Below are 17,134 nucleotides of genomic sequence, written 5' to 3'. Positions count from 1 at the left end.
GAGACATACCGAATAGGTTGATTAAGTCCAGTTCCAGACAAGAATCTTTTGAGCTTTATGGGAGCGCACTACAGAAAAGAGTTGGCCCGTACGGGGATCGAACCCGCGACCTTGGCGTTATTAGCACCACGCTCTAACCAACTGAGCTAACCGGCCACTGCATACTGCTACCATGACAACAAATGAAAAAAAACTTTCAGTGTACATTTTCCAACAGAACTATTTTTATTACATTAAATGCATTAGGCTTCCAGATGAGTATTTGTGTGGAGAATTTATGGAAGCACAATTGTATCAAGCTCTAAACCAATGGTAAATAAAAGTAGGCTAAAGTTTATGCCCGTTTCTAAAAGGAAATTTACCCAGCCAGGTAATTTTTCATGAACAATGCTTCCCTCTCCTGGTTGTCTGGAGAATTATCTACTAGATGCATATTATTAGACTACAGAAATGTGTAATTGGCCAGCACACTTAGTAGCACCTCTGCTTGAAGAGAAGGGTAAGAAAGAGCATGAATTAGTGGTAAATGGCACTTAGATGGGAACAAAAGTACAAGAGGAGGATAAACACTACTAAGTAGTCAAACTAGATATTCACAGTGCAAACAGGCCCATGTCCAGATTTGGTCAAGTAATGTCATAAAATGTATTGCTAGGTTTCAAGTTAACTGTCGTATGTTAGGATGTGGAAGACCAAAATGGTGCCCATTGTTCTGTGGGAAGAGCAGGCCTTTCTGTGGGAGCAGAATCAGAAGTCGTAAATGGAAGTGAATGGGGATGTCATATGGGATATCAACAGCAATACATCAGAACCTCTGAGATACAAAGGAATCAGGAATGGAGGTTTTTCCAGAATATCAAAGTAATCTGCAAATACCCCAATTCTGGAACATCTTATTAAAAATAAGATATTCTAATTTTGTAGCTATAAACTTTAGCCCTTTGCTTAAATTTACCAATACGATCTGTAGCAATCAAGCTGTCATTAAAAAAAATGGCACAATTAATTTCCCCTAAGCATTCCATTTATTAATCAATTAACAACACCATGGTTCAGAAGTGATTATGATTATTATTTTACATTTTATTACACATCATGTAAACATATGAATTGGCACACTTAAAAGGCATACATTTTTTTCTAAAAAGGATAGAAAAACATGAAAATCCTGAGATGCGTTTCAGATGAGTATTTTGTCACTCAGTTGTCTTTTTATTTTTTGAGACCAGTCTCAGGGTTTGGTATCAGAGCCTCATCTCTGTATCACTGGTTCCTTTCTTTTTGCCCTGGTTTGTAAAGTCTTGTTTTTGGTTTCTCGAACCAGTTTTGTGGCTGGACAGGTTTGTCCTTCAAGACTTGGTGGCTAACGCTTCCTGTAGCGTTAGCTTTTCGTTCTCCATTATTAGTCGCTTCTGGTTCTCCGACACCCCCCACCATTACAATAAATACAAATTCTGCCTCAGACAAACTGACAGGAAAACAAAAATGTAAATATCTACCAAAGAAAATATGTGCTCATGTGACAAACATTTTCAATTTCACACATTAATGGTCTGGTGTTTTGGATAGTGATATGTTGGCCTAATGGGAAAAAATAATTTAGAAACAAGACAGATATAAAATATAATTTAAAAAATAATCAAAAGCATGACTAAGAGCATAATATTTTATTAACAGGGAAAATCATTCAGTGCATTTTTTTCTGTTTTTGTAATATAACTGAATCTTAAACATAACAATTTAGTAGCTCCAGAAAATATTCAATCAGATTGATATTTACCATAAAGGACAGCATAATTAATTATAATCTGGCATACAAAACGGATCATTTTTAATCACTAATACTCCAATATTTCATTGCCAATACTATTACGTACCTCCTGTGCCTCCTGTTAGCACTAAAGGAATTATTCAAAAACTTAAAATGATCATGGATCCACAAAAGCAAGTTGTCAGTGAACTATTTCAACATGTAGTCTGCCATATTAAGTTGACTGAATGAGCAGATGGCTATATGTATGAGTAGTTATGCATAAGATTTACATCATAGAGGAATATAATCGTTTCTGTCAGATTAACAAACTTATAGAGACTCAGACTTTGTCACCCTACAGGGGAGAAAAATGAACTGCCGGGTCTTAGGTTGTGGTTGTGAGAAATGTATATGCATGCCTGTGTGCACATGATTTCATTTGTGTGTGTTTGCACGTGTGTGTGTGTGTGTGTGGGGCTGTGTCTGACAGGTATTCCTCCAGTACACTTGATCTTACTACAGCTGGCACAGGGACACTGAAGAATCAGACCAAACATAAAACCCAGGATAGAGGGGTTCAGTGAACTTTGTGAAAAACACATGCAGGGGGATCACTGAATCAGAGGAGATGCTGTAGAAGGACAGAGTGCCCGCCGACCAATCAAGATACACCCCCACTCTATGGGAGGGGAAGGGGGAGGCAGGTATGTTTGTGTTCTTATCTCTGTGGCGTGCGGAGTATTGGTATTTATTGTAATAAAGAATCCAAGAGTTTTCATTCTGTCCAAGCTCACACTCCTTACCTAGTCCTTTCCTGCTAATACTTTTATATGCCACTCCAATGTCAGCCCCTCTCCCTTTCCACTCAACCTCCCAGTAACATCGCCCAGACAGACCTTCTCTGCACAGCACTTGGGGGCTCAGGTCAAATCTCTCTGGGTGATCAGGATATGGCTGCTCCTCTGTTGCCAGTCCCACCGTCCTGTCGCCCTCAGAGAGACACAGATTTCTGTTTGCTGTGTTGGGGTCCAGTGTGAGCTGACAAGCATCTGCAAACAAGAGGAAGGCTAATCAGGTTATTACAACAATTATTTTTATTATTTGTATAATTATATGTGTGTTTGACTCAAGTATATGTAGGAGAGAGGAGACATAGCAGAGAATAAATGGGTGAGAAGAAATTGAGGAACTTCTTGGTCCTGGTTTTGAGGAATCTATTTCCTTTTTATATAAAAAGAATCTATTTCCTTTTGATATATAATATCTTTTTCTCCTCTCTCTATATCTAATTTCCATCTAAGTGGAACTTGATTATTTAATAAAGCTGTCCAGCACTAACAGACTTACATTTTCTCAGTCCTGGTTTGTTTCTGCTCTCTCCTCCATGGTCCGTACTGTAAGAATAGCAGAACAGACAGTGACTGAGTACCACACAGAAGAATAGACAGTAACTGAGTAACACAGCGTCTGAGGTGTTATGTGGAAACTCAGAGCCTTGCGACAATGAGCAAGCTCTTCTGCCTCCGCTACCCCACTCTGCACTTACAGCAGTGTCTCAAGTGCACAGCTGGGGTCCTCCATTCCAGCAGAGAGTGCTCTCACTCCTGACTCCTCAGGATGATTGTAGGTTAAATCCAGCAATCTGAGTTGAGAGGGATTTGAACGCATGGCTGTAGCCAAGTCAATACAGCCTTTCTCTGTGACTCGACAGCCTGACAGCCTGAAAAGAGATGGAGAAAAAGTTTTCTGAAGATGGTGGTGTGTATTTCAATATTTGTAGCGAACATCGTAACTGTAGCTGCCTGACGTAAGTTGCCAACTCGCTATGGTCTGTCTGCATCTCTCGTGTAAGGGGATATGATAGCATTATGGCACATTATGCAGGGGAGTTAGCAGAACAGTGCATTTAGAAAACATTAGCAGTAGAATTTTCATCACCTCAGGCTCTGCAGTTTACATTGTTGGTCTTCCAATCCAGTGCAGAGTGCTTTCACTCCTGAATCTCGCAAGTCATTGTCACTGAGCTCCAGATCTCTCAGCTCTGAGTGGGGCAAACGCAGTACTAAGGCCAAAACATCACAGCAGTCCTCCGTGAGATCACAATGACTCACACTGTGGAGAGAATAAAACAGGATCTCAGCTCTCTACACAAATGCATATACAAAGTTTAAAATTGCTTAATATACACAAAGCAAACTTGTATGCACACAATATGTTCATTAAGACTAATTCTAAAGAAGTTTCGTCTAACTATGCCCTAACAAACTAGTATCATATAGGAACGCTGGCACAGAAGCAAGGTGATGAGATAGAGGAGTAAGGTCAGATGCCCACATAAACTCCAACCCTGTACGTACACCAGCTTCTCTAGTTTACAGTTGCGGTCCCCCAGTCCTGCAGAGAGTTCTCTCATTCCTGAATCTCCTAGACGGTTGTTTCTCAAATCCAGCTCTCTCAGGTGTGATGTGTTTGAACGCAGAGCTGGTGCCAGAGAACCACAGTCTCTCTCAGTGAGTTGACAGCTTGACAGCCTGTACAGAGAAAGAGATGAGAGTCCTTCACTCTTCTGCCTATAGACAATCCACAAGTACAGTATGTATCAGCCTTTTATAGACATTACAGCTGCTATAGATGTCTATTGCAATACATGTTATGACATAAACACTAAATGCAGTTTATAAAGGTATTCTATGTCACAGCAATACTCACTCCAGTGACTGAAGTGTACAGTTTTCACTTGCCAATACAGAAAATAGTGGCTTCAGTCGCAAATCTCCCAGGTTATTGTTGCAGAGGTCAAGTCTCTGTAGTTTGCAGTTTGTACTGCTCAGGTATTCGCAGAGCAACTTCACTCCTGTATCTCCAAAATCACTGTTACAGAGGCTCAGACTCTGTAGTTTGCAATTTGGACTAATCAGACCAGGATAGAGAACCTCCATTCCTGAATCTCCCAGGTTATTGTGGCTGAGGTTCAGTTCTTGTAGATGTGAAGGAACTGACTGTAGAGCCAAGGCCACAGAACAGCACGATTTCTTTGTGAGACTACATCGGTCCAGTCTGCATGGAAATGGGTACATATGGTTACATGTCAGTTACAAAGCAATGACCTAATGATAGTTTTCAGAGATGAACAGTGGTACTGCTGACCAGAAAAAGGCAAGTGGTCTGAGCTAGTCTCTGGACCTGAAATCAGATGTTCTCCTTGTCTGAAGCATGTGAAGTTTTACATGTGGTTCTGACTCAGTTGTCTCCCTTCACCCATAAAATTAAAGACTATGCAGGGTTGCTCATTCACATTTACTATGGCCCTTTCCATTTTAGGTGAGTTTTCAATCTCAAATTCACCAGACAAATATCTGGCTTCAGGCCTACTCTCATGTCCACATAAAATTCCAAGTTACTTGAAGTTTTTGCCCAGGAATGAGTTGACATAACTTGTTAGATCCACCTATAATCAACATGGTCACATCCTGAACACAGAGCATAGATAAACCAGGTATACCAGGGGCTCACAGACTTGATCCAGGGGCCCCTGAGTTGCTTGTTCTCATTTAATTTCAATTGCAATCCCTGAACAATTGCAACCCCAGTGAACTGTTATTTTCAATTAGAGACTTTTAGTGCACAGTAAAATGTTCAGTATTAAATCAACTCTCAGAGAGAACAGTTCACTGGGGTTGCAATTGTTCAGGGATTGCAATTGAAATTAAATGAGAACAAGCAACTCAGGGGCCCCTGGATCAAGTCTGTGAGCCCCTGGTATACCTGGTTTATCTATGCTCTGTGTTCAGGATGTGACCACTTCCAGAACACGTCTCCTGTCTGTTCTGGTCCCACGATGGTGGAATGACCTCCCTGTGGAGGTCAGAACAGCTGAGACTGTTAACAATTTCAAACGACGACTGAAGACCCACCTCTTCAGGCTGCACCTCTCTCCATCCCTCCCTTCCCCCCTGTAAATGACTAAACTTAGGGTTGTAACTAGGCAGCTGTTTCATAGGTTAGTTAGTTGATGCGCTTGTCTTAACGACTACTTGTACTTTTATTTATTTTTATTTTTCCATAGATTGCGTTGTTGCCGTTCTCGTTGTTAGTGTTAATCAGTTTAACCATCAGGGTCCAAGTTGAACTATGCGGTTGTTCCCTGTACTTGGACCGGTACTTCTCTCTAGGGGTTTCGTCATACTTGTTCCTGGTTATGGTTATACACTTTGTTGTACGTCGCTCTGGATAAGAGCGTCTGCCAAATGCCTGTAATGTAATGTAATGTAATATGATCCTAATTGGACTCGGATGTGCTCTGTCAGAGTTGTATTAACATTGGTCTGTTAAGGGAAGAGGGATCGAGTGCATCACACAGACACAGAGACGAATACTTCTGATATCAAGTTGGATTAATTAATTAAATGGCACCAATTCTATTCCTCTGAAACAATGATTTTAACAGTGGCATTTCACATTTTCATGTTTACCCCAGTTTGGAATAATTGTGACTGTTGAGCAACCAATATATCACCCACACCTGCACAGTAGGAGCACAGCTGCTTAATGTAAGTGTGTGCCCTCCATTGATGGACTTTCCCTAAAGACACTGTTCATTTTTCACCCTACACCTCTACCTCCACCTTGTTTTGCCTGCCCACTCTGGGCAACAAGGGTGTCATTGGGATCAATGGATGCAGTCTACCTGTCTGGACCAGGCCAATTTGGTTCCTATCTCAGCATCACAGTCATAGCTCTCTGATGATACAGCTAAGCCTGAGGATTGGACCTATAACTAAAAGAATCATCATTTATCGCTTCACATTTACTGACTGACTAAACAATTAAAGCTGTGTGATACATTTTTGCCCTCTTAGAGACTTTGTGATTTGGGATGTATAATGCTGGATATCAACAATCAGCATTCAGAAAAATCTATTTAAGAAAAGGGAACTCTGACTGGATGTAACTATTCTGCCAGGTCATACCTACAACTGGATCTCAAATCCTTTTCCCATGATTTTTTTGGAACAGCTCATCATGGTTAGTAGACATGTAACACTGGTTGTGAAGAAAAGAAAACCTGACACAGCTTTCATCATATCATGATCAGCTATTTCATAATATGAGAAAACAAGGTCTATCCTCACCTTTAATTGTGAAGCTTAGGTGTATCAAATAAGGTTGGCAAATAATATTAACATACCATTTGGTGAAGACCCAAATTCTAGTCTGTCAAAACCATTGTTGTCATGTAAATAATGCATAGAGAATTTTGCTTCCCATACCTTTAAACTGAATTTTGCAGATCATATGAAAACTAAGAATACTTACAAAGCCTTCCTGCTGTACTTGATGACTGGTATCAGTCTCTCCTGACCTACTGTTGATGTGTTGTATGTCTTCAAGTCAAACTCAACCAAAACATCTGACATCAATAAAACAAAGGCCAGAGCTGAGCACTCATGTGGATCCAGCCTTTTATCAGACAGTGTTCCAGATCTGAGGGATGTCTGGATTTCCTCTACAAGAGAGTTGGCTTTCAGTTCATTCAGACAGTGGAACAGATTGATGGTCCTCTCTGCTGAGGATTCCACCCTGATCTTCTTCTTGATGTAAGCCACCGCTTCCTCAATGTCCTTTGATATGCTAAATTTCTGTTTTAGAAACCCTCCTAAAAGAGTCTGATTAGTGTCCGATGAGAGACCGAGAAGGAATCGGATGAACAGGTCCAGGTGTCCATTTTTACTCTCCAATGCCTGATCCACTGCATTCTTGTATAACTCGAACAACTGGATGCTGACATCCTGAGATTGTGGCGCCTCTGGTGCGAGGATGTTTCGCTTCTCAGTTACACATGAATGAAACACAAACAAGGCAGCCATATACTCCTGGACACTAAGATGCACAAAGCAGTAGACTTTCTCCTGGTGCAGCCCAAACTCCTCTTTAAAGATTTCTGTGAACACTCCAGAGAACACTGAAGCTTTTGGGACATCAATGCCACATTCTCTTAAGTCTTCTACATAGAATATCAAATTACCTTTTTCCAGCTGTTTAAAAGCCAAATGTCCTAGTTTTAGGATGATTTCTGCATCTGACTCCAACATCATCTTTGGGTTAGTCTGACTGGTGCCATCATACTTCTGATTCTTCACATTCGTCTGAATGAACAGGAAGTGCGTGTACAATTCAGTCAGATTTGTAGGGAGTTCTCCATTGTGTGCTTCACTCAGCAGCGTTTCCAGAACAGAAGTAGAAATCCAACAGAAGATTGGTATGTGACACATGATGTAGAGACTCCTGGATGACTTTATGTGTGAGATAACTCTGCGTGCCATGTTTGGATCTCCGATTCTCTTTCTGAAGTACTCCTCCTTCTGTGGGTTATTGAACCCACGTACCTCTGTTACCCGATCTATGCACACAGATGCGATTTGATTGGCTGCTGCTGGTCGGGAGGTGATCCAGAGGAGAGCAGAGGGAAGCAGATTCCCCTTAATGAGGTTTGTAAGGAGCATGTCTACTGATGTTGACTCTGTTACATCAGAGCAGATTTCATTGTGCTGGAAATCTAGAGGAAGTCGACATTCATCTAGACCATCAAAGATCAGCACTTTTTTGACATCATCATTGGCAACATTTTCAATTTCTTTCAGTTCGGGAAAATAGTGCTGGAGGAGTTGCATGAGACTGAATTTTCTCTCTGCCATCAAATTCAGATCTCGAAAAGGAAGAATGAAGATGAAATTCACATCTGGATTGGCTTTTCCTTCAGCCCAGTCAAGAATGAACTTATGAACAGAGTAGGTTTTTCCAATACCAGCAATCCCCTTGGTTAGCACAATTCTGATTGGCCCTATTTGACCTGGTAGAGGTTTAAAAATGTCATTGCAGTCTATTACAGTTTCCTGTGCCATTTGTCTCTTGGATATTGCCTCAATTTGTCTCACCTCATGTTCATTATTTATGTCCCCACTTCCCCCTTCTGTAATGTAGAGTTCTGTAAAAATCTCGTTGAAGAGGGCCGAGCGGCCCTGCCTTTCGAAACCTTCAAATATGCATTCAAATTTCTTCTTCAGATTAGTTCTCAATGTCTGTTGGTCTCTAAATATGGATTCATCTGAGGAGGAATAAAAGATTTTGAAAAATAAGTCAAGAACCTTTGGTATGCATGTCTGCAAAGCAGAATATGAACTTACAACTGCATCTGTCAAAGTATAACAGAATATTAACAAAATATATACTATGCAAATGCTAACATCGGGTATTATTTACTTTTGAAATATTAATGAAACTGTTATTATCTTTAAAACATACTACATTTTTCAATTTCCAAAAGTTCAACCTCCTGGAAACATTGAAATGGGAGAAAACGTACTCTTCTGGTGGTCTTTCTCAAGTGAGCCATCAAGATCCTTCTGAGACTGAAATACAGATGTGAAGAAATTAAAATGGGACAAACATGTAACGGGGTTGGAGATTGGCAAATGGCAGGGCAGGGAGGTGTGCATTGTGGACTGGGGGGAGGGGTGGAGGGGAGAAGGGGCGGATCCATTACTGTAATTATGTGCTTTGGATAAAAGTGCTATATTAATGCAGTCCATTTGCCATACATGTACAAGATTTTCCAGTTCAACTTATCTTGAGAAAAACTGGATAAGTCATATCATACCTTTTTAGCGATGTTTGAACCATTGGATCGGTCTCTCATCTCTACCTGAGGGCAGAACCCTGTTGACCATTGTGCCCTGAGAAGAAAACATTTAAAAATAACACCACACAGCGCCCATGATGATAAGGGTGCTGTAGTACATTCTGCTCTGTCAGGATTTAGACTTGAAACTGGGTTGCTCAGAATGAATCCCACTTTTGTGATATTTTTCTTTTGCATTTTTTAAGCCTCTATAGAAGATTTGATTTGCTGATGACCCTGACTTCATGCCGAAGTGATACAACTGGCAATACAAATAGATGCTGGGAAATTTAAAACAGAAAAAAGCAAATGGGCAGAGGTTGTGCTGAATTTACACAGTGCCTTCAGAATGCTTAATATCTTCCTGGGGAGGTTCAGGCAGAACTTTCAACTAAATGTTGCTTTCCCAGAGGCTCCGTGATACAGTACAAAATCAGAGCCTCTGGGATATTTCATTTAAAATCAATTTATTAAATAAATAAAACAGTTGACCATATGCACTTTGTCATACATATGTACAACTGAGTATGTGATTTAATATTATACCAGTTTCTCAATTGAAAATGAGCCTTGTCGTTGCTATGTCTGGCAAAAGTAATGTGCATTACTCTTTACAGTTACATTAGGAGAGCAGAATATACAGTTACAGTAACATTAGCAGAGCAGAATATATAATATATTAGCAAAGCAGCTTGTCCAGCTATACATCTATCCTATAGGTTTTCAAACTAAAATACTGTAACTTTAAGAAACCATTAATCATACCTCCCCAAATTACAACCGTTTTTAATATATGCTCAATCAACACATAATTAATGAGTATTTTAAATGAATTTAATGTGTTACTGTCTGTAAGCATAATATATTAATAGCACTGGAAATACCATATAAATTATCCATATTCCAACCATTGATGGGACATGTGACCCTATTTCCTGGTCAGATACATTTGTTACCTCCCTTTAAACATCCATTTTTACATCTTTCTCTCATTCTTTATCCAGTGACACCTTTACATTAATTTAACTTCATTTGGTGAAAACCAAATATTCCTTATATCAATCTATCTGTCGTGTCTAGCTTGGATTTCTGAGCCACTGGTCATATCCTGTCTACAGTTCCCCCAGAATACGAATGGAGCAGCTTGTAACAGACCCCAAAGGTTTTGAACCACTACCTCTTGAGAGTTTTGTATCTTCAAATCTCATCTCAGTGATTGCTTCTAAGAATTAAGGCTCTTGAAATTGTAAACGAAACCTTTCTAATGACTTTCAGTTAGATGCTGTACAGTAGAGCTGATTTTGGGGGAAAAGTATAGAACTTGCAACATTGTTCACAAATTATTTTTAAGCCCTTCTGCAAAATCCTTGCAAGGCCTCTTGCCCTCAATAATATGCTAACTTCCCAGGATGCATAGCCCTTCTACATTACCTTTTATCACCTGATGAGTCTCCCCCAAAGTTGACTGGATGAGACATTGAGTCAGTACTTTTCATCGATAGATGGCTGGGTACAGGTGACACTGCTCTCTCCAACTGGATCCTGTGAACAGAACACATTTAATGACCATGACCTCTTACCTTCAATAATATGCTAACTACTCAGGATCGACAGCCCTCCTACATTACCTTTTATCACCTGATGAGTCTCCCCCAAAGTTGACTGGATGAGACATTGAGTCAGTACTTTTCATCGATAGATAGCTGGGTACAGGTGACACTGCTCTCTCCAACTGGATCCTGTGAACAGAACACATTTAATGACCATGACCTCTTATCTTCAATAATATGCTAACTACCCAGGATCTACAGCCCTCCTACATTACCTTTTATCACCTGATGAGTCTCCCCCAAAGTTGACTGGATGAGACATTGAGTCAGTACTTTTCATCGATAGATGGCTGGGTACAGGTGACACTGCTCTCTCCAACTGGATCCTGTGAACAGAACACATTTAATGACCATGACCTCTTATCTTCAATAATATGCTAACTAGCCAGGATCTACAGCCCTCCTACATTACCTTTTATCACCTGATGAGTCTCCCCCAAAGTTGAATGGATGAGACATTGAGTCAGTACTTTTCATCGATAGATGGCTGGGTACAGGTGACACTGCTCTCTCCAACTGGATTCTGTGAACAGAACACATTTAATGACCATGACCTCTTATATTCAATAATATGCTAACTACCCAGGATCTACAGCCCTCCTACATTACCTTTTATCACCTGATGAGTCTTCCCCAAAGTTGAATGGATGAGACATTGAGTCAGTACTTTTCATTGATAGATGGCTGGGTACAGGTGACACTGCTCTCTCCAACTGGATCCTGTGAACAGAACACATTTAATGACCATGACCTCTTATCTTCAATAATATGCTAACTAGCCAGGATCTACAGCCCTCCTACATTACCTTTTATCACCTGATGAGTCTTCCCCAAAGTTGAATGGATGAGACATTGAGTCAGTACTTTTCATTGATAGATGGCTGGGTACAGGTGACACTGCTCTCTCCAACTGGATCCTGTGAACAGAACACATTTAATGACCATGACCTCTTATCTTCAATAATATGCTAACTAGCCAGGATCTACAGCCCTCCTACATTACCTTTTATCACCTGATGAGTCTCCCCCAAAGTTGACTGAATGAGACATTGAGTCAGTACTTTTAGCAACTAGCATGAATTGATGCACATGCACACACAAACATGTTACATTACATTTAGTGCATACTGTGACGTACAATAAGTGCATACTAAAGGTCATTGGAACAACTACAAAACACAGGTCGGACAAGGTACAATACTCATTATGTAACAGTTATCCATAGCCATGAACACATTCACACAGTCCAGTTCACATAGTAAGCATAGGCTAGGTCAGAAAATTATGGTAAGTCAAACTAGGAGGCATGATGATGAGCTACAACATCAAGATAATGATACAAGTGCAATATATGTGCTGGATGGAGATTCAACAGTAACATGAAAATGCTAGAGGAACAAGATATAAGCATACAAGTGATAAGAGCGATCCTAGATTTGGAGTGCCCTGCAGAGTAGTGATAGTTAGTCCAGGTGCAGTCTAAAGAGATGCGTCTTCAGACCACGGTGGAAGATGGGTAATGATCGAGTGGTTCGTAGAGGAACCCACACACATACACAGGTCTTCACAGGTGCTTTTTGGGCACAGCAGGGAGTTGTTGATACAACCTAATTTAATAAAACTATCATACTTTTTCCTTTTAGAACTGAGCGTTCCAGAGCTGGTCTCAGACATCTCAGAGAGACTTGATTTGAAGTCAGCAGACCTATTCTTTCACTTCTGAGACATCCTCACTGCTGAGTCAGTGTGGCCATTTCAGGAATACGAGACCAGGAGTTCAGAATGGACTGCATGACACCAATCAGTAGGCCTGTACGGACAGACAGACAGAAACACACACATAGTTTTAAGTACACATTATCAAGCCATCTAAGCATCTTGATAAGGTTAAAATGAAAATTATACTGTCATAAGAGTTCTTTCATATACACCAGCCATATTCAAATGCACCACTGACAATTACATTGACAGAATGACACTTAGAATGTGGATATGTGGCGGGGTGTACTAAAGTTGTTTTGGTTTAATAGGTTTTCTAGTTGCTGTTGCTGCAAAATAATCACTTTCCCTAATCATAGGTGGTGGAGACGTAGCTAAAGGGAAAGTGAAACATCAAAAGCAACGTACAAAAATGCCACGTCACTGAAGCAGACAAAGCACCGCCAATAACCCTTTAAAAGTAAAAAATCTAAGTCGTTAAAAGCATTGGTATCAAAATTTACTGGAAACAATATTGTCTATCTTTCACTTCTGTTTACGTTATTAGGCCTAGATGGTTCCTCTAAGTTTGCCGAAAATGAGCTGCTGCCACTGCGGGCGCCCCTGCCTGACGGCATAAAAACATCTAAATTAACAATATAGAGTCGTTTCTGAACATTGTTTCTGATATTTTATTAAATTGTATATCATAATATCTCAAAATAGACCAACTTATCACCCTTTTCACCTGTGCTGCTTCGTTTCAAATGTGTACGCAGACAATCGCTGTTTCATAATGTAGACGATGTTTTCCTGACGTTTAAAGCGTCTTTTGGATAGGGCAATATTTTTTAGATTTATAAGCATTCCAAAATGCAGATACTCTACACCCCATTAAAGAGCGCATGGGACCCACTTACCTCTTTTATTCTTATTCTTTTTTTTATGTTTCCCCTGCCGTTGTGTCCTTTGATCGTTTATAGCCCAATGGTTTCGCTTTCACTTTCTTCACACGAGTTGCACCCCTTGCGGTTCGCCACTGCGGTCACGTGATTTGGGTAGAAATTACTATGAGGCAGGGCAGATGTTAGCATAGTAGTTAGTGTGGTAGGACGATGTTTGAGTGGGAAAAGTGAACAAATACAATGAAATTATATTATATTACTAAAACACAATATTATCCTATTACATTATACACTGCCTGGCCAAAAAAAAAAAGTTGCCGTTTGGATTTTTTTGAGCAGTGCCCACTGTACAAGCCTCTGGAGGCAGTTTTATGATCTGGGGTTGCTTCAGTTGGTCAGGTCTAGGCTGAGCAACGTTATGTGGCAATAAAATGGTCATTCAATGTACTGAATGACCAGGTTATCCCATCAATGGATTTTTCTTCCCTGACGGCACGGGCATAATCAAGGAAGACAATGCCAAGATACATCGGGCTCAAATTGTGAAAGAGTTGTTCTGGGAGCATGAAGAATCATTTTCACACATGAATTGGCCACCACAGAGTCCTGACCTTGACCTCGTTGAAAGTCTTCGAGATGTGCTGGAGAAGACCTTACGGAGTGGTTCGACTCTCCTATTGTGAATACAAGATAATGCAATTCTGGATGGAAATAAATGTTTTGACGTTGCATAAGGCTGTCAAAACAATGCCACGACGAATGTGCATGCACATATATGTTATGGGAAAACATGTAGTGCAGTGTATTGTTTCATTCTTAGTGATGGACACCAAATTTTTCTATGGCAGAGGAAAGGGTAGCAAAGCTGTGGTCCCCCTTGATCCAGAGGAGTCAGACATAGAGGACAGTGATGAGGACTTGGATGATCCTGACTATGTGCCAAGGCACACAGGTGACACAGTTGAAGAGCTACCAATCCCTGAGCTTAGTGAGCCTGATACACGCCCAGCCTGTGGCCCACAGCGAGGGCGATGCAAACTCTGCCCAAAGGGGGTGTCACGATAGAAGTGTGCAGAGTGCGGCGTCTTCCTGTGTCTAAACAGCACACAGCAGTGCTTTGTCACGCATCATCTCAAATGAAAGCTGAAAATGAGGTGAATAAGAGATTCCAAATCTGATCATTTGAAAAAATATGTTCAGGACTGAGCATGAACTCAGATACCTGCAATGGGTGTTTTTTAAAGTTTGAAGTTTTTAAAGTTTTGTTCATGAGTTTATACTTAAAATAAAATGGCGATGTATGAAACGGTGCCTGATTATAAAGCAGAAATGCCACAAAATGGAGTATCTATACATATACATACACAGATGTTTGTTCCAAATCGTAGTTAATTATATGTTCGATATGAAATATGTAATCAAAATGAAATCAATGATACCTGGAATTAATGTTTTTTTTTTTTACATACATATTTAAACTGTTTTGTTCATAGAACAACAGTTAAACTTATAAATGACAGTCAAACAGTCTGATTTAAAGCAGAATGCATTGATGCAGTTATGTCAATATATACATATTTGTGGACCTAGCCATTGTAATTGATAGGACATTTACAGACCAAAAACATGTTGACGGAGTGTAAAAAAAAGCAATAAACTGTTTTCAGGTTTTAAAGAGAGATTAAAATGATTGTGTTCCAGGAAGAAATGTTCAGAAATATAGCAATTTGTGAATAGCAGCTTTTACCATAAACTGACATCTCAACCAAGGTCTATAATTACTAAAAAAGGGGTCAAGTTATGAAAGAAAACTGTTAGATATTGTTATTTGGTGCTCTAGTAATAGGTATTTATGGTTAATTAATTTTTTCATCACCTATTTCAATGAGTGACAGATAAAGGGTTAAAACTTTCCTGTGCGTTCTACATTACTCTTTACGGGAACCCGATTGTGACCCAAATCTACCACTGGCGAAGTTACTACTTGGCTTTCAATACCCCAATAAATGAATGAATCAATCAATAAATTAATTAATAAATGCTTCAGAATTCCATATTCAATACCCCAAAATGGCAAATAAATTAAATGCATGCCATTTTTTTTAGTTACATAAATTTTTTTAATTCCATAAAATAATCAATTCAAATAGTAAATTATGTTTATTAAAAATTCCATAAACAAATTAAGTCAAATTGTTAGTGGTCTGCAAGAGTGCATTAGAGTTTGCGGAAAACAGTCAGATTAAATTATTTTATTGAATTTCTAATAGTGGCATGTATTTAATTGAATGGCCATTTTTGAGGACTCAACCGTCTCAGAATTCCAAATTCCCACTGTAAAAAGGCCCAGAATCCATTGCATGAATATTTGGGAATGTGGGCTTCAAGAATGTATAAGGGTTTGCTTAAAACAGTTTGATTTAATTATTTCATATATTTTTTAAGAAGCATCATGTATGGCCATTGAATGGCCATTTTGGGGGAATTTGCTATCCCATAATTCACAATTCCTACAATAAAAATACACAGAATCCACTGCATGAATACCTAGGAAGGTCTTCTTCAAAACATATTGGTGTTTGCAGAAAACAGTTTGACTTCATTCTTTTCTATTATTTTTTTTTAATGGTATGTATAGAATTTAATGACCATTTTGAATGATTTCACCATCCCATAATTCCAGATTCCGACAGTAAAAATGCACTGAATCTATTGCAGGTATACCTAAGAAGGTCTTCTTCAAGGAAATATTGGACTTTGCAGAAAACAGTTTGATTTCATTACATTATTGAATTGTTTAAAGTGACATGTATTTAATTGCCATCCCATAATTCCAAAATTCCTACAGTAAAAAAGCGTGGATTGCATGGCATGAATACCTAGGAAGGTGTTCTTCAGGAATATATTCTCAGAAAACAGTTTGATTTCATAATTTTATATGATAAAAAAAAAACAGTATGTATAGAATTTAATGACCACGATGATTTTAGCATCCCATAATTTTAGTATTAAAACATACAAATACCAAAAGAGGTATTTCACCAAAAAGTCTGTATTTCACCAAGAACTGTTAAAAGTTTTGGTTCCATCTTTAGGCCAAGCAAAACTTATAATTATGTAAATCCTATAATGAAGCCGCTATGTCATTCAAAACAGCTCCTGTAAATGCTATTAGTATAATATTATTATAATAATTGTATCAAAATAATTTTTCAAAATATAATAATAACAACAATAATTACAATCATTATTATTATAATTCAGTCATTTGTGTCATTGATTCTGCATGACTGCATGTAATAATTGTCTCCCAAAAACATTTTTTATTTTTCATAAAAGGCCCCCATCCATATCATATTTAACACAGAATTTTCTGGAGGCATTGTCAGGCACATCATAGGGCCTTCTGGGTAATTAATGCTGCAGAGGTAGAAGTAAAGGTAGGTAAAACAACAAAAATAATTTACTGGGGAAACAGTGCTGAAACTAA

General features: G+C 39.1%; 1 protein-coding gene and 1 non-coding gene across 5 annotated transcripts; both read right to left on the bottom strand.

Moving 5' to 3' along the window:
* Window positions 1–82: 82 nt before the first annotated feature.
* Window positions 83–156, bottom strand: trnai-aau (transfer RNA isoleucine (anticodon AAU)). The gene has a single exon. It is a non-coding gene; the product is annotated as a tRNA-Ile (tRNA).
* A 2,073-nt stretch (window positions 157–2,229) lies between these two features.
* LOC135259666 (NACHT, LRR and PYD domains-containing protein 3-like) lies at window positions 2,230–13,772 on the bottom strand. 4 transcript variants are annotated; one of them, XM_064344267.1, is made up of 17 exons: window positions 13,660–13,772; window positions 12,672–12,851; window positions 11,848–11,958; window positions 11,651–11,761; window positions 11,454–11,564; window positions 11,257–11,367; window positions 11,060–11,170; window positions 10,863–10,973; window positions 9,411–9,486; window positions 9,117–9,162; window positions 7,070–8,858; window positions 4,463–4,810; window positions 4,111–4,284; window positions 3,692–3,865; window positions 3,300–3,473; window positions 3,101–3,147; window positions 2,230–2,802 (listed from the first exon to the last, which is right to left on the bottom strand). In XM_064344267.1, exons 2-17 carry the CDS (start codon window positions 12,713–12,715, stop codon window positions 2,270–2,272), a joined length of 4,071 nt encoding a protein of 1,356 aa, XP_064200337.1. In that variant the 5' UTR covers window positions 12,716–12,851; window positions 13,660–13,772; the 3' UTR covers window positions 2,230–2,269. The 4 variants fall into 4 exon arrangements, with proteins under 4 accessions (XP_064200337.1, XP_064200336.1, XP_064200338.1 ...); XM_064344266.1 differs by lacking the exons at window positions 12,672–12,851; window positions 13,660–13,772 and adding an exon at window positions 12,045–12,125; XM_064344268.1 differs by lacking the exons at window positions 11,651–11,761; window positions 11,848–11,958 and having other exon boundaries at window positions 11,454–11,521; window positions 12,671–12,851.
* Window positions 13,773–17,134: the final 3,362 nt, after the last annotated feature.

This window comes from Anguilla rostrata, chromosome 7 (genome assembly GCF_018555375.3).
Source record: "Anguilla rostrata isolate EN2019 chromosome 7, ASM1855537v3, whole genome shotgun sequence".
Taxonomy (NCBI): domain Eukaryota; kingdom Metazoa; phylum Chordata; class Actinopteri; order Anguilliformes; family Anguillidae; genus Anguilla; species Anguilla rostrata.
The sequence above is the reverse complement of the archived record's forward strand: the minus strand, read 5'-3'. Positions and strand labels throughout refer to the sequence as shown.

What these genes read in the sequence shown, in the direction of transcription:
- LOC135259666 (XM_064344266.1), bottom strand. Translation starts at nt 12,118, where the DNA reads ATGCTAGTTGCTAAAAGTACTGACTCAATGTCTCATTCAGTCAACTTT. An exon ending in GTTCAAACATCGCTAAAAAG is followed by an intron (nt 9,163 to 9,410) that starts GTATGATATGAC and finishes TCTGTATTTCAG; the next exon opens with TCTCAGAAGGATCTTGATGG. An exon ending in TGTACACTTCAGTCACTGGA is followed by an intron (nt 4,285 to 4,462) that starts GTGAGTATTGCT and finishes TTCTCTGTACAG; the next exon opens with GCTGTCAAGCTGTCAACTCA.